This window comes from Myotis daubentonii, chromosome 10 (assembly GCF_963259705.1).
Source record: "Myotis daubentonii chromosome 10, mMyoDau2.1, whole genome shotgun sequence".
In the NCBI taxonomy this organism is placed as follows: Eukaryota; Metazoa; Chordata; class Mammalia; order Chiroptera; family Vespertilionidae; genus Myotis; species Myotis daubentonii.
The window spans coordinates 6,650,345-6,677,512 of record NC_081849.1 but is presented as its reverse complement, the minus strand read 5'-3'; the positions used below and the strand labels follow the sequence as shown (position 1 = coordinate 6,677,512).

General features: G+C 56.8%; 1 protein-coding gene across 6 annotated transcripts in view; it reads right to left on the bottom strand.

Annotated features, from left to right (window-relative positions):
- The window catches only part of PRKAG2 (protein kinase AMP-activated non-catalytic subunit gamma 2), a 226,692-nt gene that overhangs the window by 88,187 nt on the left and 111,337 nt on the right, over positions 1–27,168 (bottom strand). For 4 of the 6 annotated variants that reach the window (XM_059711425.1, XM_059711423.1, XM_059711424.1 and 1 more), the window contains one exon: positions 4,036–4,250. The exons of the other annotated variants lie outside the window; for them this stretch is intronic. In XM_059711425.1, coding sequence (XP_059567408.1) covers positions 4,036–4,250 — 215 coding nt within the window. The remainder of the gene's footprint in view (positions 1–4,035; positions 4,251–27,168) is intronic. 6 annotated transcript variants of the gene reach the window in all.

Genomic DNA, 27,168 nt, shown 5'->3' with positions numbered 1-27,168 from the left:
CACCTTCAGCCGCCCCAGACCTGCCTCATTGCCCTCTGCGTCTCACCCGAGCTCCGTGCCACACAAATCCAACCTAATCCATGCCCAGCCCGGAGGGATCACCGGACACGCAGGGCTGATCGCTGCTCTCCGCTGCTGAAGGGACAGTCCCATCCCGCTCGGCTGGCTGCTCCACTCACTGGGCCGGGCTCTCCTCCCACAACAACTACACGCGTTCTATCGGTTCCACTGCACCTGCTGGCCTGTCTGAACCTCCAAATGGACACACGCTCCTTTTGTTCAATGAGCGATTAGCTGACTCTCAGATCCCTCCAATGCACAATGTGTTGTTAACCGAGTGGACAGAGCAGACTCTGTCCCTGCCTCGGGAGATGGCTCACCTTTGTCACCCATCGCCCTCTCCCAGCACCGCTTCCGGCACATCCCAGGTGCTTAATAAGAATTCGCTGGGAAAATGAACAATGAAAGGAGAGCTCTCTACTACAGGCTATCCACCCTCACCCCCTTTCCATTTCCGAATAAAATGCACGGGGACAAGTTTGATGAAAGTGATCTTCGTGGTCCCTGTTTACTGAAAGCGTCTTTTTATTCCGAAAGGCAGAGCTATGTCATAGGGAAATATTTCCAGGCTGACAGATGTCTGTAGGCAACTCCTGTTCCCCCAGGAAGATGATGCTGGTGGCAAAATCAGTGAAACCAGCCAAGCTCTTAAGGAACTGAGCCCACACGTTAAAGACACTCCACACAACCCGAATACAAAGAAACACACCTTAGATGATCTGGGGTGGAGGGGGGAGAAGGCAGCCTGGAGGCCTTGGGTGATAACGTTTACAGGTGGAGTAAGGCCTTGTTTGATGTCAGGCAGCTGGTGGCAACGCTGTCTTCCAGTTTTGAAACATACCATTTCATAACGTAAGTGGGGGCCTCGGTGATCACCCTGATTTTCTGAGGCTCAAACTATATAACCACTGTAGCTTTGATTGGAGTATTTTTTTAAAAATGTGGTAAAATAACAGACATAACATAAAAGTTTCCATTTTAAAAAGAGGACAATTCAGTGGTATTAAGTACACTCACACTGTCATGTAACCATCCCCACCACCATCCCCAGAACGTTTGTAATCTCGAAAACCTGGAATCGGTCCCTGTGAAACGCTAAGCCCATTCCTCCCCAGCCAGCCCCGCACCACCCCCCTGCTGCTGTCTGTGGATCTGATGACTCCAGGGGCCTCACAGAAGCAGAGTCCCAGTGTCTGTCCTTTTGTGACGGTTTGTGCCACTTGGCATGTTGTCCTCAGGTTGGTCCACACGGTAGCGTGTGTCAGAATCTCCTTCCCCGTGAAGGCTGGGCGTGGCTCACTGTATAGAACGACCACATCTCGTTTATCCGCTTGTGACCTCGGGATCGTTGCTGAAGCCCCACTGTACTGCCAGGGCCCCTGACCGGGCACATGGGCCATGCCTGTCGCTGAATGTGGACCCAGCTGAGCGTGCTTTCTCTCTGGCCCAGACCCACCCTGGGGAGCCTGGGAGGACCCACGCTCGTTGGCCTCAGGGTGTGAAGTATTAACAGGTAAGAACATCACCTTTAGTCACAGTCATGCAGAAAGCTGACCTGCACCGAGAGCTCTCTCTGGATTCGCTTCTATTTCAACTGGGAAAGGCCGCGGCGTGCCCGAGCATAAAACTTCTGCAATAAGGAACAGCCCTGTGTCTGGGCCTGTCACCATCACGTCCAATGACCTAGCAAAAGCACGCCTGCTTTCTCTTCAAATAGAGCTGTTCTATCCATCATCATAGCCAATGAGAAGCAGCCGTACTTTGAGGCGTTGTCTCCCACAGCATTTAATCCTCTCTGGGGTCATTCCCCCCTTTGCTCCCTTCCCTGGCCTTCCCCCTGCTCCTGCTCCCACAGGCTCTGTCTGTCCCAGGCCTCCTGGCTCGCTGGCCTCAGGGTAGGTCTGGCACAGCCGGTGGGCAGGAGCGGGGGAGATGCCAGGGTCGCCATCCCTCTGCCTCAAAGGGCGGCTCCGGCCAGTGGCTGCTTCTCCTCAGTGCTCCAGCTCCGGCTCTGGCTCCAGCTCTGGCCAGGCAGCCCCCTGGGGTTCCACTTTCCACAGACGGGCTCACCCTGGGGTTCCACTTCCCACAGACGGGCTCTGCGCCTCCTCTCCCTGTGCCCTGGCCCTGGGGCGGGTTGGGGGAGGGGGGAGGTAATGGCTTCCTGTTTCTGATCACGGTTGGGCTGCCTCCTCATTCCTTTCTTGGATGTTTTTGTGTCCTATCATCTCTATCACCACGTCTCTTGGTTACATGCACAGGGACACAGAGACCTCTGCGGTCCACCCTTTCTCACTCACACCCGAGAACACAGAAAACCTTCCTCCTAGGCCCACGCTCCAGGGGGCGTCACTGCCTCCCAGGGGTCTCCCTGTCTCCCGTCTGTCTCCGAGTCTGCTACCAGGTCCCACTGCCCAGACAGGCCCCTGCCCACTGCTCCGGCACCACGGCCTCTCCTCCTCTGGGCTACACGTCACACTCATTCTCCTCCGGGCTACACGTCACACTCATTCCTACCCCATGTCGTGGCTCATCTTTCCCTACAAGGCTCTCTCCCTGTCCCCTTCCTGAACCCGACCAGCGACTCAGGCCCAGCTCAGTGGGTACCTCTGCCTGGGAGCCTCCACTGCCCTGGGCCGATGCGATTTCCCCTCCTGGAGGGACGACTAGACTATTGGCTTCACTACGTATCCCACCAACTTCCTTCTGCGTTTCCTCGCCTTTCCCCAGGCTCATTCTGCCCCAGTGAGGTGCAGCCCGAGACAGCGGGAGCAATAGCTCGCCTTTCCACTCAGCACTGAAAACACACAAGTCCCTGCAGAGCACAGAGCTAACAGAACGGCCACTGAGGGACAAGGAGAGTCGCAGGATGTCCTCTGCACGACGGCACATCTCCTTTCTCCCACAGACAACTGTTCTGGACGGGTCGTCACCCCGCCTCCGCCCCTCCGATAGCCATGCTGAAGCCCTAACCTCCGATACCTGCGAGCGTGACTGTGTTTGGAAGTCAGGCCTTTGCAGATGTCATCAAGCTAAGATGAGGTCATACTGGGTCAGGCTGGGCCCCCGTCCAATGTGACTGGTGTCCTTATAAGAAGAGGAAAACCCGGACACAGACAGACAAGGAGGGAAGAAGCCACGCGGGCGGGAGGCAGAGGGCGGAGGGCTGCTGCTGCGCCCGAGGAAAGCCTGGGGCCACAGGGGCTGGAGAGACCGTGAGCCCAGAGACCTCGGAGGGCTCGGTCCGCCAACGCCTCGACGCCAGACTTCCAGCCTCCAGAGCCGAGACAGGCTTCCTGTTGCCATCAGGCCCCAGCTCGTGCCTCTAGGTCCCGCCAGCCCCAGGAGAGGACAACAACTGAATCGGAGCTGCACCTGCACAGGTCGATCTTAGTGGTAGGTCGTACGTCCTTGCTGAGCACAGACCCAGTACAGAGCACCTGCGTACGGGCCGCGGCCAGGCAGGCGAAGGGACGGAGCCCCGCGCCCACGTGCAGGGCCGCCTGTGGGGCAGCGGGGGCCCCTCCGTGAAGCCTCGCCGACCTCCTCGGAAGGAGCAGAGACGCTGCTCCCCTCCACCAGGGCAGGCTCCCCTCTCAGCATGCTGCCCCCCTCCAGCGACGGCAAATTCATATCAGAAAACTCTAGAAGCACATTCCCATTTTTAAAAGCGGTGTGTCTGCTTTTTGCTTTGCCTGTAACTTGTCACGTTAGTCTCCCACTCAAGATAAATGCAAACGAAACTTTATTTTTTTAAAGAAGCAGAGGGAACAAAGAGCGGGTTCTGTCATGTTCCAGGTGTTACCACTTGTCATGGGCCTCCATCCGCCCACTGGGCCCTCCCACTGTTCTCGCAGCCTGTGATTCCCGATAAATACCCCTCGGCTGTCAGGAGCCGCAGCCCCAGCCCCAGCTCCAGGGGAGCACACTCAGACTGGGCCCTGCCTCCCAGGCGGTCGCCGCGCCCTGACTTACGGTTCTGGAGGGAGCGTAGTGAGCGGGGGACGCTGCCGGAGGCCGGGCCGGGCTGTGGGGGGCCGGGCAGAACCTCTGGCCCGTGTCCGCAGGGGAGGACGAGGCATAGATGCGGTTTTCCAGTCGCTCAGGCTCCTGCTTATAGGACTCGAGGGGGAAGGAGTGCTGCTTGGCCACTTGGGTGGGCGTCGATGGCGAGGAGGAGAGGCCGGAAGCTGGGGAGGAAACCACACGGAGCTGTTAGAGGTCTTGGGGGGGGGGGCGGTGTGTGGGTGCAGGTGGGGGGTGGGCAGAGCGAGGCTCCTCCACTTCCAAGAGCCCAAATCTCAAGAGGAAGAATGAGATGATTAAACTGTGAATTCTGGGACCAGCCTCTACACACCGATGGCTCATCCCTGAAGGTGAGCGTGTCCAGAAATCCCCTTGTCATCCAGCGGGGGTCGTGGCGGCCCCCTTGCCTGAGGGTGCTCGGCCGGGTCAGCGTGGCCTGGGCGAAAGGTTTCTCACGGACACACATCAGATGCTGTTTTCTCCCATTTGGTCAAATACCGTTGGACCCCTGTCCTCCCTACAGAGCACGGCGCCCAGGCACACGGCGAGGAACCAGGCTGCCTGAGATAAGACGAGGGAAGTTCATAAGGTATTTGACAGGGACAGAGGTCAATGCTGCAGCCATCACACGCCAGCGTACGCTAAGGACCAGGCGGGACAAGCCGGTGCTGTCCAAATGTACAGCACGAACGTGCCCGAGTCCGCAGGTGAGAATTCACGGCGAAGGTGCTGGGGGGACTTCAGGGAGGAGGCAGGACTGGGAAAGGGCCTTGCAGGGTGACGGTTTAGGGACAGGAACCAGGAGGAAGCAGGCGGGGAGGCGGGCTGTGAACGTGCCAGGAGTAAGAGGTTGTCCACTCGGATGGGGCGCAGGCAGGGGTCATCCTGCCATGGCGCTGACTCTGCCGTAAGACCAGTGTTCTGGGTTGCACTGTGTCCCCTAAAGAGAGAGGCCGACGCTCTAACCAGGCCCGGTGAATGTGACCTTACTTGGGAATAGCGTCTTTGCAGATGTCATGAAGGTAAGAGGAGATCAGACTGGAGGAGGGGGGTCCTTACCCCAAGGCCACGACTGTCCTCGTAAGAAGAGGACCCAGAGTCCCACACCCGGGGAGAAGGCGGCGGGTGACAGGCAGACCCTGGAGTGTGGTATCTACAAGCCACGGAATGACAAGCGCCAGAAGCCGGAGAGGCCCGGAAGGATTCGACCCAGAGTCCCCGAGGGAGGGCGCCCTGCCGGCTCTGGGTCCCGGAGTCCGGCCTCCAGAACCGGGAGCGTCCACTCCTGCTGGGTTTGGTCCAGGACACGAACACACAAGAATGTGTCCGGATACTGATTCGTTTTCCAAGAGAAACAATCGGGTTTTGGGTCTGGTCTCTCACATCTTCCAGGTCACTGAAGGAACATTTTATTTTAAATGTGTTATTCAAACTATTTAAATCACGTGAGTAAAAGCAAAGATGCCCTGGACGCGGCTGAGGCTGCCCACTTGCTGCTTCTGACCTAGACAAGGACTGGTCAGCCACGAAGCCGCAGCCGAGCCTCCTTCGCCCTGCTACTCCGTGCCACGCCCAGACGCCTGTCCCCCGTCCCTGCGCGCACTGTGTCCCCTCTCCTGCTCCCGTCCTCACTCCCCACCGGGCCCACTCGGGCCTCACTTCATCCAGTCGCCTGACCTCGGCCTGTGAGCCTCCCTCTCTGAAGTCCCCCAGCAGCTCCACCTGTGGGCCGCCAGCCGTCACCCGAGGCGTCCAACATGACACCGAATGTGCAGGATGTGCTCTCCTGCTCCCAGGCCCTGCCCGGGAGTGGTACTGGGGAAAGGCTGGCAGCCCGGGGCAAAGACAAGAAGGAGGGGGAGGGGTGAGGCTCAGGCTCTGTTCCAATCCCTCTCCCTCTGGTGCCCAGAGAGTGTGGGCCTGCATGTTTCCAGGGTGGCCGTTTCGGGAGTAACCGGTGAAAGGAGGCGTGCCTTTCCCAGGGAGCCCCCAGACCACGAGGTCACCCCAGGAACCTCCCCCCCAAGCCCAGGCTGGCCTCTGGGCGCAGCGGGACACGGATGCGCCACACGAGTCCGCAGGTCTCTGAACTTCCGACATGAAAGGCCTCCCACGCAAAGCCCCGAATGCCCCCAAAGGTCTTGAGAAGCCAGGGCTGCCTCGAGGGGAGGCAGGAGGGGGAGGGGGAGGACCGAGAGCAGGAAGAAGCTGATGGCTTGGCAGCTCCTCAGGGGAGACCAGCGTCCAGCAGGCAGGACAACCAGGGAGGCACCTGGCCCCGGCCCAGCCCTCCTCCGGCCAGGCCCCGGCGTCGTGGCACCAACACTCCCCAGAGACGCCCAGAGAAGGGTGAGGAATGCAGATGCCAGCCCGGCTCAGAGCGTGCGGGCTGCCAGAGCAGTGTCTGCGACCAGAAGGTGTCTGTGGGGCCTGCGCACCTCCCTGGCCTCAGGCTCCCGGGGTGTGTGTGTGGGGGGGGGGGCGCGTCCATCAGTGATTCTTCCCGTGGGCGAGTCCTCACAGGGGCACCAGCCTGGCTGCTGTCGGCGACGCCAGGACGGGCTAGTTCCCAGCGCCACATCCAGCAGGAAATGTTGTGGTTCACGCTCCTAACTCTCGCTCTGGCCACTGGACACAGGCTTTCCTGGGGGCCTTCTGGAGAGGGGGTGGCATTGGAGACCCGACGGAGGGGCAGAACAGAGCAGGCTGGGATGCAGGCAGTTTAGGGGGAACCACATCCTAAAGCCTGCAGAAGCCCTAGGGCAGAGCCCCTCTGGGCCCTGGTTCTTCATGTACAGGGGGGCCTGGCCCAGCGAGCTCTGGCACCCCTTGGTGATGGCGAAAAGCACCCAGGTCTGTCCTAACTTAGGGCACAGGCTGAACCAGCCCTCCACCGGGCCAGTGACCTCACTCATACCACCCATGAAGGAATGATCGGGCCCAGAGGAAATCGGCTCCTCTGCGGAGGCATTTTGGCAAGATGGACCGAAACCCCCAGTGCACGTGTCCTCGCGATCCCGCTGTGACGTCTGCAGACAGAGCTGTGGGATAGCCGAACGGGCTCGGAGAGCACGCGGAGGCGGGGCTGCCTGTCCACGGGGAGAGGTGAACCAGGTCTGGCTCATCCACACCGACAGCGCGAGTTTGGATCGGCGTGCGAGCCCCTCAGTCTTCTCATCTCTGTGACGGAGTGGGGGGTGAAAAAGCGAACTGCACAGCCATCTGTGTAGAACGGTACTGAAAGGGAAGAACACACGCGCACGCATGCACACACACGCACGCACACACACATGCACACATGCACACACACACATGCACGCTCACACACACATGCACGCACATGCACACACATGCACGCTCACACACTCTGCCTGTCTGCATGCGCCCAGAGTGCCTCTGGAAGGATTTGGAAATGCTGTCACCAGACAGTGGAGCAGCCGGGAGGAGAGACGTCTGTCGCATGCCCTTTTCTACTTTTCAGCCTTTATGTTATCTGTTCAGAAAATTACTGTTTTCAGGCCACCGTTCTGCTTCCGAGCAAGAGGCTGGCTGACGCGGTGGGAGAGCAGGAGCCTGCTGCCCCTGCCAGGCCCCAGTTGCCCTGCTCCGTGCAGGTCTGTCTGCGGAGGAGACGAAGAGGGGCTCAGAGGCAGGGTCCGGGCTCCCACGACAGGCTCCCTCTGCCCCGGGGCAGGCCTCCCCCTTCACCGCACCCTGCAGGGACCATTCAGAGTGGGCAGGCCCCTCCTTGCTCATCTTTTGGGTACAGGACGTTAACATCTCAAGTGGAAACGGCTGAAGAGACCTGGACTCAGCGGCTGGCCTCCCCAACTCCCCGCGCCCCCACCCCAGGCTCCTCCTCTGGCTTCTCTCTCGAGCAGCCATCCCCAGGCGGTGCTGCCACCATCCCGACCCGATCCGGCCGAGGACCACAGAGAGGCTGGGCGCTAAGAGCGCAGCCCTGACAGAGCCTCGCTGGACGCCCGGCTGCGGAGAAGACGAAGCAGTTTTCCTCGGGGGTGGGGGTGGGGGGTGGGGTGGGAACAAGCTGTTCCAGGTGGAACAGAAGGATTCCTCGCTGCCCTCAGAGGAACTTCTCTCACTGAAACCTTCCCAAGCTCAAAAGATGCTTCCCTGACCCCCACCTTGGCGTCCCGCCTCCTCTCTGCTCCCTTCCCAGAGCAGGTGACCTTTGTGGACCAGCAGGGGAAGGGGGATTGTGAGGGAGGGGACAAGCAAAATGACATGTGAATCAGGAGTGTGGTGTTTAGGGTACAGGGGAAGAACCTTCCGGAACCAAAACTACGCCCCCTGGTCACTGCTGCCTGAAACAGCCTCCGAGGGGCAGCGTCCGGCAGTAACGGCCTTGCTGTTTGCCAAGTGCTCTCGACACGCTGTTCCACGCGCTCCTCGCAGCCGCCCGCAGGGGAGGGGGCGGCAGGGTTACACCCACGTTTCAGGTGAGGACACGGGTGACTGGAGACGCTACTTATCCCGGGTCATTTAGGGGCAAATGGCAGAGGTCACGCCTGAACGCGAGTGTCCTGACTCCACATGCAAAATCCTTTAGCCAGGATTCAACAGGACAGCGCCAAGAGAAGCACACAGATGCCACACCAGCCCTGGGTGCGTGATGGGCGCAGGGAGGAGAGGGTGGGCTTCCCACCATGGGCTTCCCCGGGGGGCTTCTCTCCAGCATCCGCCAGGAAGGTAGCCGCGGCCAACCGACAGGGGACTTCACCCGCACTCAGCCTACTTACCAGTGTGTGTGTGTGTGTGTGTGTGTGTGTGTGTGTGTGTGTGTGTGGCTATCTTATAAAAGGATTGTGGGGCTGGCAAAAATAATATAGCTAAATTCTTTTTTAAATTATTGGTGTAATAATTCACAAATAAAGAGGAAAATAGAGAAATGCAGACACAATCCCCCATTACTTTTTTTTAAAATCCTTACCTGAGAATATTTTTCTTTACTTTATTATTATTTTTTAAATCCTCACCCAAGGATATTTTCCCATTGATTTTTAGAGAGAGTGGAAGAGAGGGAAAGACAGAGAAACATTGATGTGAGAGAAACGCATTGATTGGTTGCCTCCTGCACGAGCCCTGACCAGGGCCCAGGCCGGGGAGGAACCTGCAACCGAGGTACGTATCCTTAACTGGAATTGAACCCGGGACTCTTTGGTCCACAGGCTGACACTCCATCCACGGAGCCAAACCAGCTAGGGCTGTTTTTATTTATCTTAAGAGAAACATCGACTATTGGTTGTTTCCAATATGCACCTGGACCAGGGATCGAACCCACAACCTAGTTATGTGCCCTGACTGGGAATCGAACCCACAATCTTTTGGTGTACAGAACAACGCTCCAACCAACTGAGCCACCCAGCCAGGGCCCCCATTACTCTTAAATAGAGCAATTTATTTCTACCCGTGTCTGATCAGCAAGCAGAGGCATGGAGTGGGGAGCATGTTATGCTGAATCAGAGAGTCCCACATTATGATCTGATTGGGGAAAATGTGACAAAAACAAAATCCAAACCCAAGTCGACAATACCATGCAATAAGCATTGAGAGTCAAGTACAGGTAGCCCTAGGCCGGAGGCACTCAGAGAAGAGCAGAGCTTGGCCCTCAGTCTTTTCATCACTACCTGACTTCAAATTATGCTTGTTTAATCCTGGCTAAAGGATTTAGCATGTGGAGTCAGGACACTTGCGTTCAGGCTGGCGGGTGGGAAAGCTCCCAGAGACACGGGGAGGCCTGCGCCTCCTCTCCAGGCAAAGGAAGCAGATCTGCCCCAATTAGGGGCCTTTCCGACGGCCAGAAGGACGGACGGGTTCCCCTTGTGTTCTCCTGAGAAGGCTTTCCCTCCTCTTCTGGTCCTTAAAGACTTTGTTCAGGGCGGCTGTCGCCTCTGAGAGGGACAATGCCTTTGATTCTTCATGGGCAGCAGCCAGGGCAAGTGAATGGGCTCAGTGAGAGAACAGAACCAGCTCCTGGCAGCCACACAAGACACTAGGCAAGTGGCCCCAGACACCAGGGAGCCAGGAGCCGGTGATTTCACAGGGCCAGGCTGTGCTGGCATGAGCTGTGTCTGGAGAGAAGGGGGAGGGTGCAGCAGGGTGAAGTGGGAGCGGCTGGAGGAATGTGAGCAGTGGGCTGAGGTTTCACCACTAGTAGCCGTGGCCTTGAACTAGCCAACCCCTGGCCTTGGTGACATAAACCAGGTAGACCAGATGGCCCTGTGGTGTGCACATACACACATTCCTCCTCCCCTTACACCCTGTTGGGCAGTGCCAGCCTTGTTCATGCACATGGTCTAAAACAACAAGAATGAAGGAAAAGTTCATTTTGTTTCTGATTTCAAAATGCCCTTGCAGACTATTGTTCCGAGAGGCACAGGTTGAGAAAAGCACCTTTTCAGTTTACAGTGAATGAGGGGTTGGCTACAGATTTAATGAAATCCCTATTAAAATCCCAATGTCATTTTTTAAAGAAATTAAAAAATTAGAATGAGAAATTATCAGATTTGTATGGAACCACAAAAGACCCTGAATAACCAAAGCAATGCTGAGAATAAAGAACGAAGCTGGAGTTATCACACTACCTGATTTCAAATTATACTACAGAGCTATGATAATCAAAACAGCATGGTACTGACAGAGAAACAGACACACAGATCCATGGAACAGAATAGAGAGCCCAGCTATAAAACCACATGTATGTAGACAGATAATTTTTGACAAAGGAGCCAGAAACACACAATGGAATAAAGATAGTCTCTTCAATAAATGGTGCTGGGAAAACTGGAAAAACACATGCAAACAAATGAAACTGGATTACAGTTTGTCCCCAAGTACAAAAATTAATTCAAAATGGATCAAAGACCTGAATATGAGATCCAAAACAATAACTTACATAGAAGAATAATATAGGTACCAAATTTAAGGACCTTGGTCACAGAGAACATTATGAACTTGACCCCAAAGGCAAGGGGAGTAAAGACAAAAATGAATGGGACTAAATCAAACTGAAAAGCTTCTGCACAGCAAAAGAAACTGACAACAAAACAAACAGGCAGCTGACCAAACAGGAGGTGATATTTGTAAGCAGTAGCTCCGACAAAGGTTTAATTTCCAAAACACATAAAGAACTCATAAAACTCAACACCAAACAAACAAACAGCCCAATCAAAAAGTGGGCAGAGGACCTGAAAATACACCTCTCTCAAGAAGACATACGAACAGCCAATAGATACATGAAAAGATGTTTAACCTCACTGGCAATCAGGGAAATGCAAATCAAAACTACAGTGAGCTACCACCTCACACCTGTTAGAGTGGCCATTATCAACAAGACAAGCAATGACAAGTGTTGGAGAGGCTGTGGAAAAAGGGGAACCCTCATCCACTGCTCGTGGGAGTGTAGACTGGTACAGCCACTATGGAAAGCAGTCTGGCGATTCCTCAAAAAATTGAGAATAGAGCTACCATACGACCCAGCAATTCCTCTCCTGGGTATACACTCTAAAACCTCAAAATCATGCATTCGCAAAGATATATGCACCCCTATGTTCATTGCAGCATTATTTACGGTGGCCAAGACATGGAAACAACCAAAGCATCCCCCGATAGAGGACTGGATAAAGAAGATGTGGTACATAAACACAATGGAATACTACTCAGCCATAAGAAGGGATGAAATAGTGCCACTTGCAACAGCATGGATGGACCTTGAGAACATTATGCTAAGTGAAATAAGTCAGTCAGAAAAAGCCAAGAACCATATGATTTCACTCAGATGTGGGATATAAAACTGAAAGTTGTGAACGCAAACAGCAGTGTGGTGGTTGCCAGAGGCAAGGGAGTATGGGGAGAAGGGGTCCTGATATAAGGAGTCAGGAGAAGAACTGACTTTGGGTGGTGGACACACAGTGCAATATACAGATCTTGTAACATAGAAACCCACACTGAAACCTATATGTTCATGTTGACCAATGTCATCCCAATAAATTATCTATCTATACATATAAAAGACTGATATGCAAATTGTCCCCTCGGGAATTCGACCTGACCACCAGGGCGCGGAATGAAGGAAGGCCCTGGCCCGCAGCCGGAAGGCCCTGATCGGCTCCGATCGCTGGCCAGGCCTAGGCACCCTACCCTACATATTGGGAACAGTCTCTTAGATTTAAAAATTGAAACTTGGCAAGGCTACTCTAACACTGAAAAAACAGCGATGACACGCATGGACTCTGGTTTGCACATTTTGTGATCAGCCCTGATTCTGACACTTATAACTATGTCACAAACCCAATTACTTAACTTCTCTATGCTTCAGTTTTTCCACCCCTAGGATGGGGAAAACAGTACTACTACCTCAGAAGGATCATGTTTGTACCACTTTCTATAATTAGGGCAAAAAATGTAGCTGCCCATACAACAGCAAGATGCCTTTTGCCTGTATAAAAAGTATGGTCACTGGTGTATGCAGCATCCCAGACTGCGAGAGGGATCAGGCCTAAACCAGCAGTTGGACATCCCCTGAGAGTGCAGGCTGGGCTGAGAGACCACCCCCCACTCTTGTGCACGAATTTAGTGCACCAGGCCTCTAGTATATATATATAAAGAAGGGACAGAAAACCCCGGGCAATACCAGAAACACTTTGGAGTGCATCCATGTGGGGGAACTGCCCACCACACACTGTTTTGCGGAGGGTGCCTTTTTTCAAGGAATAATTTGCTGTTTCAATCTGTAACCTTTTCTGTCCCAGCTTTCTCTGTGCCTGGCTAGCTGCTGCTCTTCCCTGTGTGAGGCCTGGTCCGTGGACACCAGGGTTCACAAAGTCCCACTGGTCCCTGCTGCCTGGAGGGTTTGTTTCCAAAAGATCGCCCATCGGAAAGATATTGTCCTGCTGCCCTTCCCCCCACCCCCCACCCCACGAGGGCCCCCTCACTCTCAGGGGTGGAGTTCCTTGTCTTCTGACTCAGGACTGGTCTAGATGGTGTTACAACCCATCAGCATTGGCAATGGCCATACCAGACCTTCATGTATTATACCCTCAATTCATGTATTAAAAGGAGTAAGATTTCTGGGCTACCAGTTTTGCTTATGAACACTTTTAACAATCTGCTCTACAACCTTTCAGAATTCAAAATATTCAAAACATGTTGGGGAATGCGGGAGTCATCTTGGAGTCACAGCATTATGGAAATGTGTGGGTGAAAGTCTATAAAAACAAACGAACCGAACTTCTTTTAGGGCATTTCCTAAGGCTTAGTCTTCTGGAAGGAATCCAGGAAAAAATACCGATTTTATGGGGCTTTCTGTGTCCAGTCATTCAGGGTCGGCTCTGGTACGTAGACGGCTCTGCACAAGGACACAAAACCGGCCTCGGCAGGGCTCACTTTTGACCAGTCCCTGCAGTGGGGACCCAGCCTCTGGGGGGCCCTGGCCTTAGGGAGAGCCCTCCTCATGCTTATCTGGGGTCCTGGGCTCGGCTTCAGGGACCCCATTATGACCCTTGATCCTCACTAGAGCTGGAGATAAGAGCACCCCTCCTTTGCATGTTGAAGCTCAGAGACAGTCCTTGGGGAAGGGAGGAGAGAAAAAGTCTTCAGTCGCTTCTTTTTTAAAATAATTTTTTTAAAATTGATTTTTACAGAGAGAGGAATAGAAGGGGGGGGAGAGAGAGAGAGAGAGAGAGAGAGAGAGAGAGAGAGAGAGAGAGAGAGAGATGTGAGAGTGAAACATTGATTGGTTGCCTCCTGCATGCGCCCTGACTGGGAATTGAACCCACAGCCTGGGCATGTGCCCTGACTGGGAATGGAACCTGAGGCCTTTTGGTTCCTGGGACAATGCTCCAACCACTTAGCCACACCAGCCAGGGCAACCCTCGGTTGCTTTGTGAGACAAAGAGATTCCAGAACAATCCATTTCCCACATAAAACCGTTTCTGAAAAACCATGTGCTCAGGGTTCTCCAGTGAAGGGGAAATGGCCAGGCCAGCCCCCTGGTCAGATGCTCTTTGTGGAATCACAAAGGCAGCAGGTGCCATTTGGTGCCGCCCAGATGAATTTGCTGAACGGGCAGAATCAGGATGGCCCCGCCAAGGAGTCCTGACCCGTGAGTGACCTTCGTGGACAAACACCCATGACCCCATGTTAAAGTGAAAGACTTGCAGGCCTTGAGGGTGAAGTGTCTGGCCCAAGAGCAACAGCGAGACCAGAAGCGGGGCCTGGGTGACCCTGTGCCAGGAGGCGTCTCAGACCCACCCCCACAGCCATGCGTGTGGCTGGGAGCATCCTGGGGGAGCAGGTGCCTGAAGTCACGGGGGGAGGGTGGGGCCTCGGGGCACCCTCCGTGCCCTCGCGCTGCACACAGGCCCTCGCGGCCGGACCGAGGCTCCTCTCCCCCGGCAGGCACGTCCCGCTGGCCGCAGGCGGCACAGGGTGAGGGCAGTGGGTGGCCGAGACCCCAGCATGCTGGGCCTGGGAGAGGAGGAGGAGTTCAGGCGACTGGGGTCAGGGTGGTGACTGTCATTTCCCACGAGGACACAGGGCAGCACACGGACCCACTAGGAGGGCAGAGTTTCACACTCTTGGGTTGATGCCAAGGTGCCCGGTGGGCTGGGGAAGGTTTCTCGAGCTGCCCACAGATGAGTCCAGAATATTTTGGGCAGGAGGCCCCACTCCTACCCCCTAGTGCCCTGCCCTGCTCATCTACGCTCTTAGGACAGGACCAGGTTTCTATGCAAGTTCAAGCAAGTCTTCCCAGCCTGGTGTCTTCGTGATGCCGGTTCTAACAGCATCATCCAGGCAGATGGTTCCTGCGGAGCCAGCCTGTCTGGTGCACACAGCTGTCATGTCATCGCAGGTCTGGTTTTGGGGTACATGTGATTAACCCGCTGAGATGGGACGGGGTCAAGATTGGGGATCTCTGTGCCGGTCCCCCCACTCTGTGCCTGGGACGCGGCTCTGTCTCAGCCCCTCTTGGAATTCCTGGGTGCCCATCAGCTGCCTATTATTCTAGCCGCTGGGGACATTCCCCAGAAGCTGGGAAGGATGTGATCCTTCAATGTTTGTGGGTCCCAAGACCCTCTGATAATCTGGTGAGATCAATAAATGATGCGTGGACACACAAACTACTCTCTCTATATAAATAACCTCAGGGCAGTTCCAACTCCCCAAAAGCCAGGCTTTAAGAATCTGAGTTCCAAGGGGTCTCCAGACCTCCTTTTGGTCCTCATTCCCACAGGTTGCAGACTCACACCGTGTCAGCTTCCACCCGTAGCTGTGTCCACGCGGAGGGACCAGAACAGGAGAACACGGAGCCTGAGACGGGGGCTGGGGCAGGGGGGGAACCCGCGTGCTGACCGAGAGAAGACAGGGGGCACGCCGCACTAGGACCTGGCTCCCAGAAGGTCCTGGAGTGACTCCTAAGATGTGGAGTCACACTGTGAGTTTTTTCTCTACTTTCTGCAAGGTGGGCGACTTGAGCCCCTGAGAACCTGGGCGATGGCGCCCTGCCACCTCCAGGAAGAGCGCTGTGCCCTGGGCCCTTTCCGGTGTCGGGTCTCTGACCTTCAGATGCCTGTTCTACCAGCACATGGGCCCTGGGAGCACAGTTTCCAAACCTCCACTCTGGGAACAGGAGGAGGAGGTGGGGCTGGGGCGACGGCTGCCTTCCTTCCGCTGGGTCCCTGCGGGCCAGGTGGTGGCTGGCAGCCAGTCCGGGCATTCCCTTCCCGGTGCCGGCTGCAGCCAGCTGCCATGGGACTCCGACCAGGGCTCTCCTGTGGGTCTGTTGACTCAACACATCACCTGACATCACCCTCCTCTGGGTGTGAGGTGCTGGGGAGACAGGACGGGGTGCAGGCGATGCCAGGGAGGCCTGGGGCCAGGGAGGCACGGAGCTGGGCCTCTGCCCCAGTGCCGGTTTGCATGGGCTGCTCTCCTCACTCACTTCCTAGAAAAAAATGCAAGATGACAGCCTCATCCTGGACTCTTCCCTGTGCTTTGGGAGAGAGGTAACAACTCTGCCAGAGGAATTGGGGATGGAGTCGTCCTTCTGGGAAGATCAGAATCCCTTACCTTCCAGCCTCTGACCTACAGTGACCCCCGCTGCCTGAGCTGTTTTATGTGCAGGGAGAAGACAGCCCCCTATTAGCATAATTTTAGGGTTTGAAGAGCCCCTGGCCCTCCCAAATACCTCACCAGTCTCCCCGTGTGGCACACTGTGTCACCTGGAAGGCTCTGCGCCCTAACGCCCTTGGCCACCTGCTGCAGGCTGGTCCCAGTAGCAGTTCCCCTGCATGTGACATCGAGGGGGGCCATCACTGCGGAGAAGCATGGGCCCCGGACTCAGGGGTACGCAGTTAGCACCCTCTGCCTCCACGGAGTTTAATCTTCTCCCTGGTCTCCCTCCCTGGTTTCCAGATGGAGTGTGAGCAACGGCCTCGGAAGGCTGTGCTCGGGAGAGCGGGTTTCCTCCCGTTTGCCTCAGATTCACCCCATTCCTCCGGCATTTATCCTTGGCTAACTTCACCTTTCATAAAGCCTGCCCGGTTTCTACAGCTAATTATCCCTGCTCTGCCTGCGTCTGGCACACCCAATGCTGTGAAGTTACAGCGTGCTGCAGCCACTTCCGTATTCCTCGCCCCGTCTCCTCCGGGAGCGCGGGCGGCACTGAGCCTCACCGCCCGGGCCCCAGCACGCAGGTGCCCGGCGCACACGCCCCGCCAATGCACCGTTGCCGTGCTTCTGAGGCTCATACTTTGCTCAACAAAGTGCTCAACAAGCACTGCCCACAAAAGAACAAATGGAAAAAGCGAATTTCATCAAAACTTAAAACTGAAGGTCTTTAAAAGATACTGTTAAGAAAATGAAGAATGACAAGTGACAGGGAGAAAATATTTGCAAAACACATCTGTGATAAAGGACTCATCTCCAGAATATGTCAGCAATTTTCAAAACTCAGTAATGAGAGAACAAGTAATTCCATAAAACAAGTGCCCGGAAGATGAAATGGGTATTTCGGCAAAGAGGGTGTGCCGATGGCAAGCACATTAGGAGACGCTCCACATGCTAGTGAGGGAAATGCCAATTAAAACCACATTGAGACCCCATGACCCACCTCTTAGACCAGCTAAACTGTTAAAAACTGACGATACCAAGTGCTGGCGAGGATGCGGAGCAGCAGAAACTCTCATTCGTGGCCGATGAAAATGCAAAACGGAGCAGCAGGTGTGGAAAAGAGTTTTACAGTTTCCTCCGAAGTTAAACACACATTACCCGGCAACGCCACTCACTGGAGGAAGGAAATGTATCTTCCCAGAAAAGCCCGATGCAAATGTCTACCGTGGCTTCATTAATAGTTGCCACCAGACTGGACATGACCCAGATGTCCGCGGGCTGGTGAGTTAATAAGCAAGCGGTGCGTCTGTCCAGGAGAGAACAGCTCAGTAGCGACGAGGAAAGAACCACAGGTGCAACAACTCGGGCGAAGCCTCTCAAAGGCTTTGTGCTGAGTGCAAGAAGCCGGACCCACAAGGCTGGGCGCAGCCTTTGTCCATTTATGTGACGTTCTGAGAAAAGCAACATGACAGGGGACAGGAAAGGGATGGGCTGCCAGGGGTTGACTATGAAGGAGCAGGAAGGAGTTACATTTTGGGGGGATGATGAATATGTTTGTCAAAACAGACGCTAACATGAGTGAATTTGACTGTCTGTAAAGTCTGGCTTTTCAAAGTGCTCTAAGGCGAGTCTGGGCTGTCTGTGTGGCCTGGGCCAACCGGCCTGGTGCCGTGCTCCCTGGGGCTGGAGCATGGAGGGGCCGGGCCTGGGACTCCTTGCTCTGGGGCCCACGACCTGCTTAATACAAACAGCAACTGGCATCCCTGCCCTCTGGCCCAAAGGTCATCTCAGGAGCCCACCAGGAGCCAGCGCTGCCAAGCAGGGAACAGACGTGAGGTCTTGACTCCGTGGTGCCTGAGCCTGGGCCGTCGGCTCAGGCATCGCTCTCCCGTCCTGAGGACCGGCAGCCTGTGCCCTCCCCCCCAGCCCCCGGAGGAAAGAGAGAGACTTGCAGGGAGCTCAAAAGTCAGGCTGGGAAAAGGGAAGAAGGTCCCTGCAGAGTGGGCAGGGAGGCCCTGCAGACAGGCCCACCCGACCCATGGCCTTGGGCCCATCAGTGAGCCTCCCATGGGGCCTGGCGTAGGTCTGAGCACACAGAGAGCCCCACCCCCACCCCCATATCCAGCTGCCCAGAGGCAGGGCAGGGCCCGGGGCCCCCCGGGGGTTCCAGAGCAGAGGTGCAAGGGTGAGGCCCCGCAAATGGCTTCTGAGGAGGGAAGACCCGCCCTCTGCCCAGGCTCCCCTCCCTGGCGCTCTGCGTCCCCCGGGAAGCCAGGCCAGGCCAGTGGAGGGGTCGGTGCCACGGCACGGGCAGTGCTCTCTCTATTTCAAAACACCGTGGCAACGTATGGTGTTTTATTTGGTGCTTTGAACTCCACCAGGTAGCAGGGACCTCAGCTCCCAAAGCAGAAAGCTGCACAGAACATAACTTTGACCCTCTTAACCATTTTAGGTGCACAACTCAGCAGCATTAAACACACACACACTGCTGGGCACCCATCACCACCATCATTTCCAGAACTTCTCATCTCTCCAAACCGAAGCTCCCAGTTCCCCACCCCAGCCCCTGGCACCCGCAGTCCACGCTGCCTCTGGAATCTGACGACGTCGGGGCCCTCTGAGAAGTGGAGTCAGTGTTTGTCCTTTCGTGTCCGTCTTATGTCGCCTGGCAGAATGCCCTCAGGGTCCATCCGCACTGTAGCGTGTGTCAGAATTCATTCCCTTTTAAGGCTGAACAATACTCCATCATATGGACGGGCCACAAAGAGCTTCCTTTTACAATTCCCTCCCCGCGTGGCGAGGGCTGTTTCTCCTCCCACTCCTCCCTGCAGCCGGCCCGGCTCCCCGTGCCTGGAACGAGGAGCCAGGGGTTTGGTGCACACGCCACTCAGACTCCTGGGGACACCCTCTGTCCCTCTTGGCCAGAACCCATCTTTCTTCGCCGGCGCCACGGCCTGTCCCTTCTTCCGGGCTCTGGGCGTGTGCGGGATGCCGGGCCGCGGTCACAGGAGCCTGGACGGGTCACCAGGCCTCCAGTGGGAGCGAGTCCGGGGCGGTGTCACACATTCCCTGCCTCCCCGAAGCCAAGTTTCCGACGTGCTATCTGAGAGGCTTGCCAAGGGTAATGTGACATTTACATGACACCTGGTGAGGCTGCGGGTGACATAACTAGGGGTGTGATCCCTGGGCACTGAGCCTGCGGCTGGGCACGGCCCGATGACTCGGTGTTGTGTAAATGAAAGCAGTCACCTGCTCTCCACATCTCGGCTCAGCCTGCTCCCGACATGAGGCAGCATCACCGTCGGTCACCTCCACCTTCACTCTTCAGCCTCCCTGTCCTCACCGAAGCCACTGAGCAGACACCTACCAGCTCCCCCGGAGGCTGAGGCCACCGCCTCCTCATGGACTCCCGTGAGGGGCAAGCCTTCGCAGCAGGCGCCTGGGACACGCCAGCTGCGGATTCATTCCCAGTGAGCTGGCCGGGGCTCCTGAGCGCTGGCTGGAGCCGGACACTGTGCCAGGGCTGTGAACGCCTTGGGGGAGGCACCGGCTCCCCTCTCCTTTCCACGTACTCTGCAAGGAGTTTAACAACAACCACCCAGGTCTATTGCCCACAAGGGCTGCTCCCTTCCAATCTGGCCTCACTGCAGCCATCAGTGAAACGAACACATCAAATGTGAACTCCTGCAGGGGTGGCAGGGAACCTCAGCTCCCAAAGCAGAAGCTGCACCCGGTCCCGGGGGCCGGGCAGAGGCTGTGAGGCTGGTGCTGGCTTGGCCCTTAGCCCACGTGCTGGGCACCTGGCCCGCACACCTGCACATTCCGCCCTCGTGGCTCCAGTCCCATGTGGACAGGTGGGAATAGCAGGCACTGCCCCTGCCCAGGGTTCATCTGGTGTAAAAAGTGAACCCCACTCTGTGTACCATCACCCCCTCCCAGCTCTTCAGAGGCCTCCTCCTTCCCTGCTCCCCGTCTTTCCTGTCAGATGTGGCTCTGAGCCTCAGCCAGGCTAATGCTGCTCTCAGAGAAAGCCACAGCCCGTCTGGGCCTCTCACCACCACGTGTGGCAACCTGCAGCGTCGGGTGAGCCAGGGCCCCCAGCCAGGCTCCGGCGCAGCCTGACACAATACGACCTCATCATGGATATAGCAAGTGGCTGCTCTGGTGGCCTGGAGCAGGTGGAAAAGTGGGGGTTCGGGGGGACAAATCAAGGCCTTCCGCACGGCGCAGCTGTCAGCTCTGCAGGCCTGGGTTCCTGACGGCCGTCACCAGTTACAAAAGGTCACGAGAAGTCCCTCCCCCAACCTGCCATCCGCCATCATCAAACTTTCAAAAATGGATAGAGAGCCAGGGGAGAACAGGGCTGGGCAAAGCTCCCGCTCTGGTCCAGCCAGGTGACCGGAGCACAGCTGGAAGGAAGGGAGGGAGGGGCAGCCTGGAGGAAAGGGAAGAAGGAGCCAGCCCATCCTTGTCCCGGAGCCGAGCAGTCCTCCGCTGGGAAGGGACAGCCTGCGCTCCCCAGGCCTCTGGTCCCACGGGCTGCCGCCGCCTGCAGGCTCAGCCCCTCCTCTGGCCCACCTGCCACAGCCTCTTTGTGTGACAGATGAAAGCGTGGGCCCTGCTGTCCCCAAGTCTCGGCTGAGAGAGGCAGTGCAGTGGGCAGGTGGTCCGTCACATCTGGGCCGGAGGGACCAGATGCCCTAGTGCTGGGGGAGAGCCGCCTGTGAGGGGCCGGCACCAGGACGGCCTCCAGGAGAACAGCAGCTACGGGCCCTCTGGGGCTGCGTGCAGGGAACCCAACAGCCTGCAGTGGTCAGGACACAGCGGGCCTTCGCTGGGGCCACTCCGGCTCCTCTCCTCCTTCCCCCGAGAGCTGTGAACGCGACGCGGTGTAGCCAAGATCCTGCGGCGCCAAGTGAACATCCCAATGACGCCTGGGAGGGGTCCGGCCTGGTGTCCCCGCGAGGAGGCTTCCTCCCTCCCAGGGGGCTGCAGCCGATCCAGGCCCGGCAGGAAATGCCGCCCGGCTGCCCAGACGCCTGGGTGGTTATGGTCCAGGTGATGGTCTCAGCCCCTCGCTGAGAAAGAGAAGCTGGGGTTAACCACAGGGACCGGGGGGTGGCAGTGCCCCGGATTCATGGGGGGTGACACAGGGAATCATTTATCTTCAACCTCTATCATGGAGGAGGCGGTATAAGGAGATGTTTATTTTTTTACTAAGAAACAGCAAAGGGATTTTCAGAGTATTTTTGCTTTGAAACAATCAATAGGACCATAAGTATTTACTAGCTACCCACTGCACACTGACCTGTTTGGAGGGGATGTAAAAAGGCATGAGCTTGGCGGGTGTGGCTCAGTGACTGAGCGTTGACCCATGAACTAATAGGTCGCCAGTTCGATTCCCGGTCAGGGCACACACATGCACATTGCGGGCTCGATCCACAGTCGGGGCCATGCCTGAGGCAGCCGATTGATGTTTCTCTCTCATCGATGTTTCTGTCTCTCTATCCCTCTCCCTTCCTCTCTCTAAAATCAATAAAAACATATATATTTTTTAAAAGCTACGAGACACAAAATCTGTGCTTAGGATAAGGGACAACGGGATGGGCCGAGGAGACAGAAAGAAATATATGAGCCCACTAAGCCGCTGCAGTGAGGAAGCAGCTGGTTAAGTATGCATAAATCTCTTCTGGAAAAAGAAAAGGTGTCATAAATAAATGAAAGCCGGGTAAGATCAGGAGCTGGTACAGAGTAGAGCACCGTGCTGTAGGCACTGGGTGGGGGATGCTCTGGGCAGAGGCGGGACTCTGGGAATGATGAGAAGAAGATAAACTGGGGGTGGGGGGTAGGGAAGCCAGCGGGTGTGGAGGGGGAGAGGGCCTGCTGCCATAGACTGTCCCAAATCAGTGCCCCCAGTTGCAAAAACCGTGTGCCTCAGTGGGAGACGGCTGTGCCTGCCAACATTTTGCTGCATCCAAGATTAATGAAATAGTCCCACTGAAACCTTGCAATGCTGTTCTGAGCAATGCGGCTTTTGTCTTAATGCTTAGTAGGAAAGAGGTCACTGAATAAGTCATTGCAAAATGGTTTCTTCCCCCACAGAGGGGATAGGAGCTGCCTCTATGGCACCCAAATATTTTACGTTGACTGAATGAGGCACGTTATTTGCAAGGCTCGGTTCTGGGTGTTGGAGGCAGTGAGAAGAGGCCCAGCCCTCAGGGATCTGGATGTTTGGACCCCGGGACTCGATGGGCAGAGGACAGCATCCCGGGAGCTTGTTAGACATGCAGACGCCCAGGTCCCACCCAGACCCACAGAATCCGAATCTGCTCTCTAGCGACCCTCATGCAGGTTAGAGTGAGAACCGGCTGCAGGCCAGCCGCGCAGAGGGTAAGCAAGGACGAGATCCCCTGAGGGCCCGTGAGCGGGCAGGCTCTGGGCCTCACTCCTGGAGGTGGAGGTGAGGTGTCTGGGGCAGGGGCCCGGGGCCCGGGCTCTGCATTTCTAACAATTCCCAGGTGATGAGCTGGTCCGGGACCCACTGTGAGAGCCAACTGCCTGGGTTCTGGAGGGCCTGAGACTCTCCTGGCCCCACAGACAGGAGAGGCCTGATGGCAGCTTCCCTGAGTGGCCAGGCCCTGGTTCCTCACTCTCCGCACCGTTCCCCCATCCAGGAGAGCGCGGCGCTGTGCCCAGCCCAGGACCCAGTCTGCCTGCCCAGGAATCCGAGGAGAGTCGTGCAGACGAGGCCACAAAGAATGAGAGCAGCCCTTGCTGTGCCAACTAAGTCACAACGTACGACGGAGTGCCAGTCCTTCTCTCCGCCCTCTGCCAGAGGTGAGAGGTGTCCCCTCCTGCCTCCCAGTCCTCAGGGGCTGCTATCGGGGAGGACGCCCCATTGGTGCCAGCAGACACCTGCCTGGACAGGGTGGCTCTGACCGAAATGCTGAATTATCCAAACTCTCCCTCTGTAGTCTGTAGCTATGTGCTCCAGGAGCCAGTCACTAGCCACATGTGGTCATTGATATTTAAAATAAAATAAAATAAAATAAAATAAAATAAAATAAAATAAAATAAAATAAAAACTTCAGCTCCTCATTGCTGTTATGGGTTGAATTGTGCTCCCCAAAAGTATATGTGGAAATACTACCCCATGACCCAAAAAACCATGTGAATGCGACTTCATTCGGAAATAGGACCTTTACAGAGGTAACCACGCTAAAATGAGGTCGTTAGGGTGGACCCACTCCCATGTGACCAGTGCTCTCAGACAAAGAGGGGGTCTGAACCCAGACACATTCCGGGGAGACTGCCACGTGAGGACGGAGGCGGGGCCGGGAGCGATGCATCCACAAGCCAAGCATCACCAGCAACCGCCACCCGGGGGGCAGGGACGGAAAGGTGCTCCTCGGGGCCCCAGCAGGGGCCAGCTGCTGACACCCCGACTTTAGACTCCCAGCCCCTGGAACTGTAGGAGAGGAATTTCCACTGTTAACAGCCGCCTGGTTGGTGATGCCCAGACACCCACACAGGTGCCCTGTCCGTAGTTCCGGTGCTCGGTAGCCGCCGGTGGCCAGGGGGGACCCCCGGGGACAGCACAGACAGGGGGCTGCCGCCTCTGCACACAGTGCTGGACAGGAGACGTTGAAATACTCCCACCACCCAAAAATCAGTCTGCCTTTCTTTCCAGAAAGAAGCAGAGCTTAACAGCCTGATTTTCAGGAAAAGCCAGCTTCTGCTGGGTTAGCCTGACCTCGTCCTCCGTATTCTCCGCATCCTTCGTGCCCGGCCTTCAAAAGGGGGAGACGCCCTCGTCATCAAAGGGAAAGCAGTGGCTCCGATGGGCTGTCTTCCCGGACACAAGAAAGTAACTGACACGGGGCAGAGTCCTCACAAACGCTGACCGCAGCCAGCTGGGGTGCAGGTGCACTGGGAACCCGAGACTCAGCCCCCAGCACAGGCCCACTCCTGCCAGGAGTGTCCCCATCTGCTGTCGCCCTTATCTCTTATCTGTCTGCTCTCCTCATCCGACAGTGAGCCCTTCGGGGACACCCCGGCTCATCGACAAATGCAGCTTTGAAGTTCGACACTCCCCTGTTAATAATTTATTCCTTAGGACGATGCAGTCATCGCCCCAAGAATCTCAAGTTAACACATCCAAATTATTGAATAAGACTGTGGCACAAATGAAGGATCATGTGGAGGCTGGAGGAGCTCAGCCCCAGGACAGCGGAGCTGACTCGGGGAGTGAGGTGATGGTGAGGAGGGGAGACCCAGGCCCAGGTGTCTCCTGGGAGGGGCGCACGTCCACGACTGCAGGCACGCCCCCCAGGCCGGAGCCGGAGGCAACAGCCTGAGAGCCAGAGCAAAGCCGAGTTGACGGCTGAACGGCACACATTTGCCTCCGAGCATTCCTGCCTGTCCTGGTCACTCAGCCCCCTGATGCTCCTTCCTTTCGTGGAGCACAGCACACACCAGCGGCCCCAGAGACCAGGGGAGCCTGGGGGAAAGGCGCCCCACCTGCCTTCCCCGGCCTCTCACGGCCTGCTGCTGAAGGTGGCGCATCTTTCCTTAGGGCCACTTTGCATTCTTTCACTGACTCATCAGCAGAGCCAGAGGCAAAGGAGGGAGAAAGAAGGGCCCCCTTTGCCACCATAATGAGTAAGCGCTAGGAAGGAAGGCAGCTGCTTCGAGCAAGAAAATCTGTTTGCAGAACTCCTCCACCGTCCAGGTGCCTCTACTGTGCTGACCAAAGGGCAGACGAGCCGGTGTTTCACCCACTGCTGTCCCTGCCTGGATGGCAGCAATTCTGCTCTCCGCTCTGGCCCAGCTCCTGCCGGCTCTCTCGAGGCCTTGATGCAATGAACTCTGACGGCGCCCTCCTCCACATCTTGCTGCCTGGATTTGTAAGAATGTTTTATGGGGGAAAAGTGCACACATCGTGGGTGTACACCGGGGAAAAGGCAGGCCTGTGGCTGGTGCTGGGACTTAGGATGGGCCCACAGCCTGGGCCCTGCGACTGTAGGCGGCAGCTCTAGAAGGCACCGAGGGTGCTGACCGTTTGGATGAGTGGCTTGCTTTCTCTCTGGGCCCTGGTGAACAGCGACTGTGCCTGACTCTCCGTCCCCTTCTCTCTGCAAAGTCCCGGCTTCACTTACCCCCGCCTCAGCTGCTCAGTCGGCCAGACCCGGCCACCTCCCGGGTCCCTGACATAACAAAGTGAATCGGGACCCGGCCGGCCAGCACCTCTCTCCCTGTGGCCTTTTTCTTGACGTTCCCACACAGCTTCACGACCTCGCCCCCGAGCTGCCGAGGTCAGTGCTGTTGAGAGCAGGGTTTCCAGCCCGCAGCCCAAGTGCTCTGAGTGCTGCTTGCTTATCAGGGTAAAGACGGATGGCAAGGTGCGTGGGCCTGCCTTGCCCGCCGCAGGCAGGTCGGAAACAGTGGCGCCCTTCCCTGGAGGGAGCGGTTAGAGACAACGGTTCCACAGTTTGGTGTGAGTCAGCACAGTAGCTCGTCACAGGGAACCCAGCCCGAAGGGGTCTGTTGGGCAAGGGGAGCCCCAGATACCAGGCGGCTTCCAGCCCCCACAGCCCTGTCACAGGCCCCATTTCTCAAGCCAAGCAGCACCTTCCCCGATGCTGAGCCCGTCTCGGCCAGCCCGGGGACACCACTGATGGAGCACAGCTACAAACCACGAAAATGACCCGTGACCCGGGACAGGAAGCGACCGAGACACCTCGCAGCAGCCACACCGGGGGCCTCCTTGCCTTTCTGCAGCCACAGCTGTAAGGGCAGGGCTTGATGCCACAGTGGGTCTGACCCGGCGGGAACCCGTGGGGCTGTGTGGCATATTGGCTCTTGCCACAGAATGCCACCTGGCCTGCTCTGGCTGGCGTCCCAGCTGCCATGACGGGCAGAAAGCCCGAGGGGCCCAGGGGAGCTGGAGGGAGCCTGCCTACAGGAGACCAGGCCAGCCACAGGCTCAGCCACTCAAGGATGCTCCTGGGTCATGAGCAGAAGGCTCATTGCGGCCAGCTCTGTCCTGTGCTGCCCCGGAAGTCAGGGCCAGGCTCCTCACCAGCGGCCGCTCCACCCCTCAGCCCTGAGGCGCCAGCGGAGAAATGAGGCTTTACCTGGAGGCGGTGATGACCTGTTAGGGGTTAGAGGTGAGGGTGCCGGTCGCCGGCTCCAGGAAGCGGGGCTCCCACCTTGCCCTGCATTGAACTGGCCAGGCCCTCAGGATGCCCACCTTCCCTGGACTCCCCAGGCCACGAAACAAGGGTCCTCAAGGTGTCAGAGCATCTCCCCAGACAATGACGAACCACAAGGGGAGCCCTAGGAAGACACCAGCTCTCCAAGCAGGGGTCGCAGGAGGCGGGCGCGTGTGCAGCCACCGATCTGCCTCCTAAGACACAGCCTCAAAATGCAACTCCAGCTTCACAACGTCACCAGCTGGAGTCCTCCCGACTGCCTCCCCGGGAGAGCATTCCAAGGACAGACACAGCCTGAGGCTGCCTCAGGGCTCGGTGACAGGGCATACGCAAACGCTCCGTACAGGCTGCCTCCAGAACATGTCTGGCAATTACATCTTCTTCTCAAACCTCACCTTGAGGCCACCGTGGCTCCCAGGTCTCTCATCCAGCTAGCCTGGCCCGAGTTCGGGAGAACAGGGCCCCTGAAAGCACACCCCAAAGGCGTCTACCTATAGGGCAGAGGCGTCGTCCAGGCCCAGCCCCACATCTGCCATGGGGCACACCAGTGGCCCTTCCATCATTGGAGGTGCTGGGAGCACCAGCCTCACCCCAAACCCCAGGCCACGCGCACCTGTTCGGAGGATGAGCTCACACACCTGGGGAACAACGGGGTCACATCACTCAAACCGCGTCCTGCCTCTCAGATGTTCCCAAACTTGAGGAGCCTTTGTCCGGCCAAGACAGCGTTTTGCTG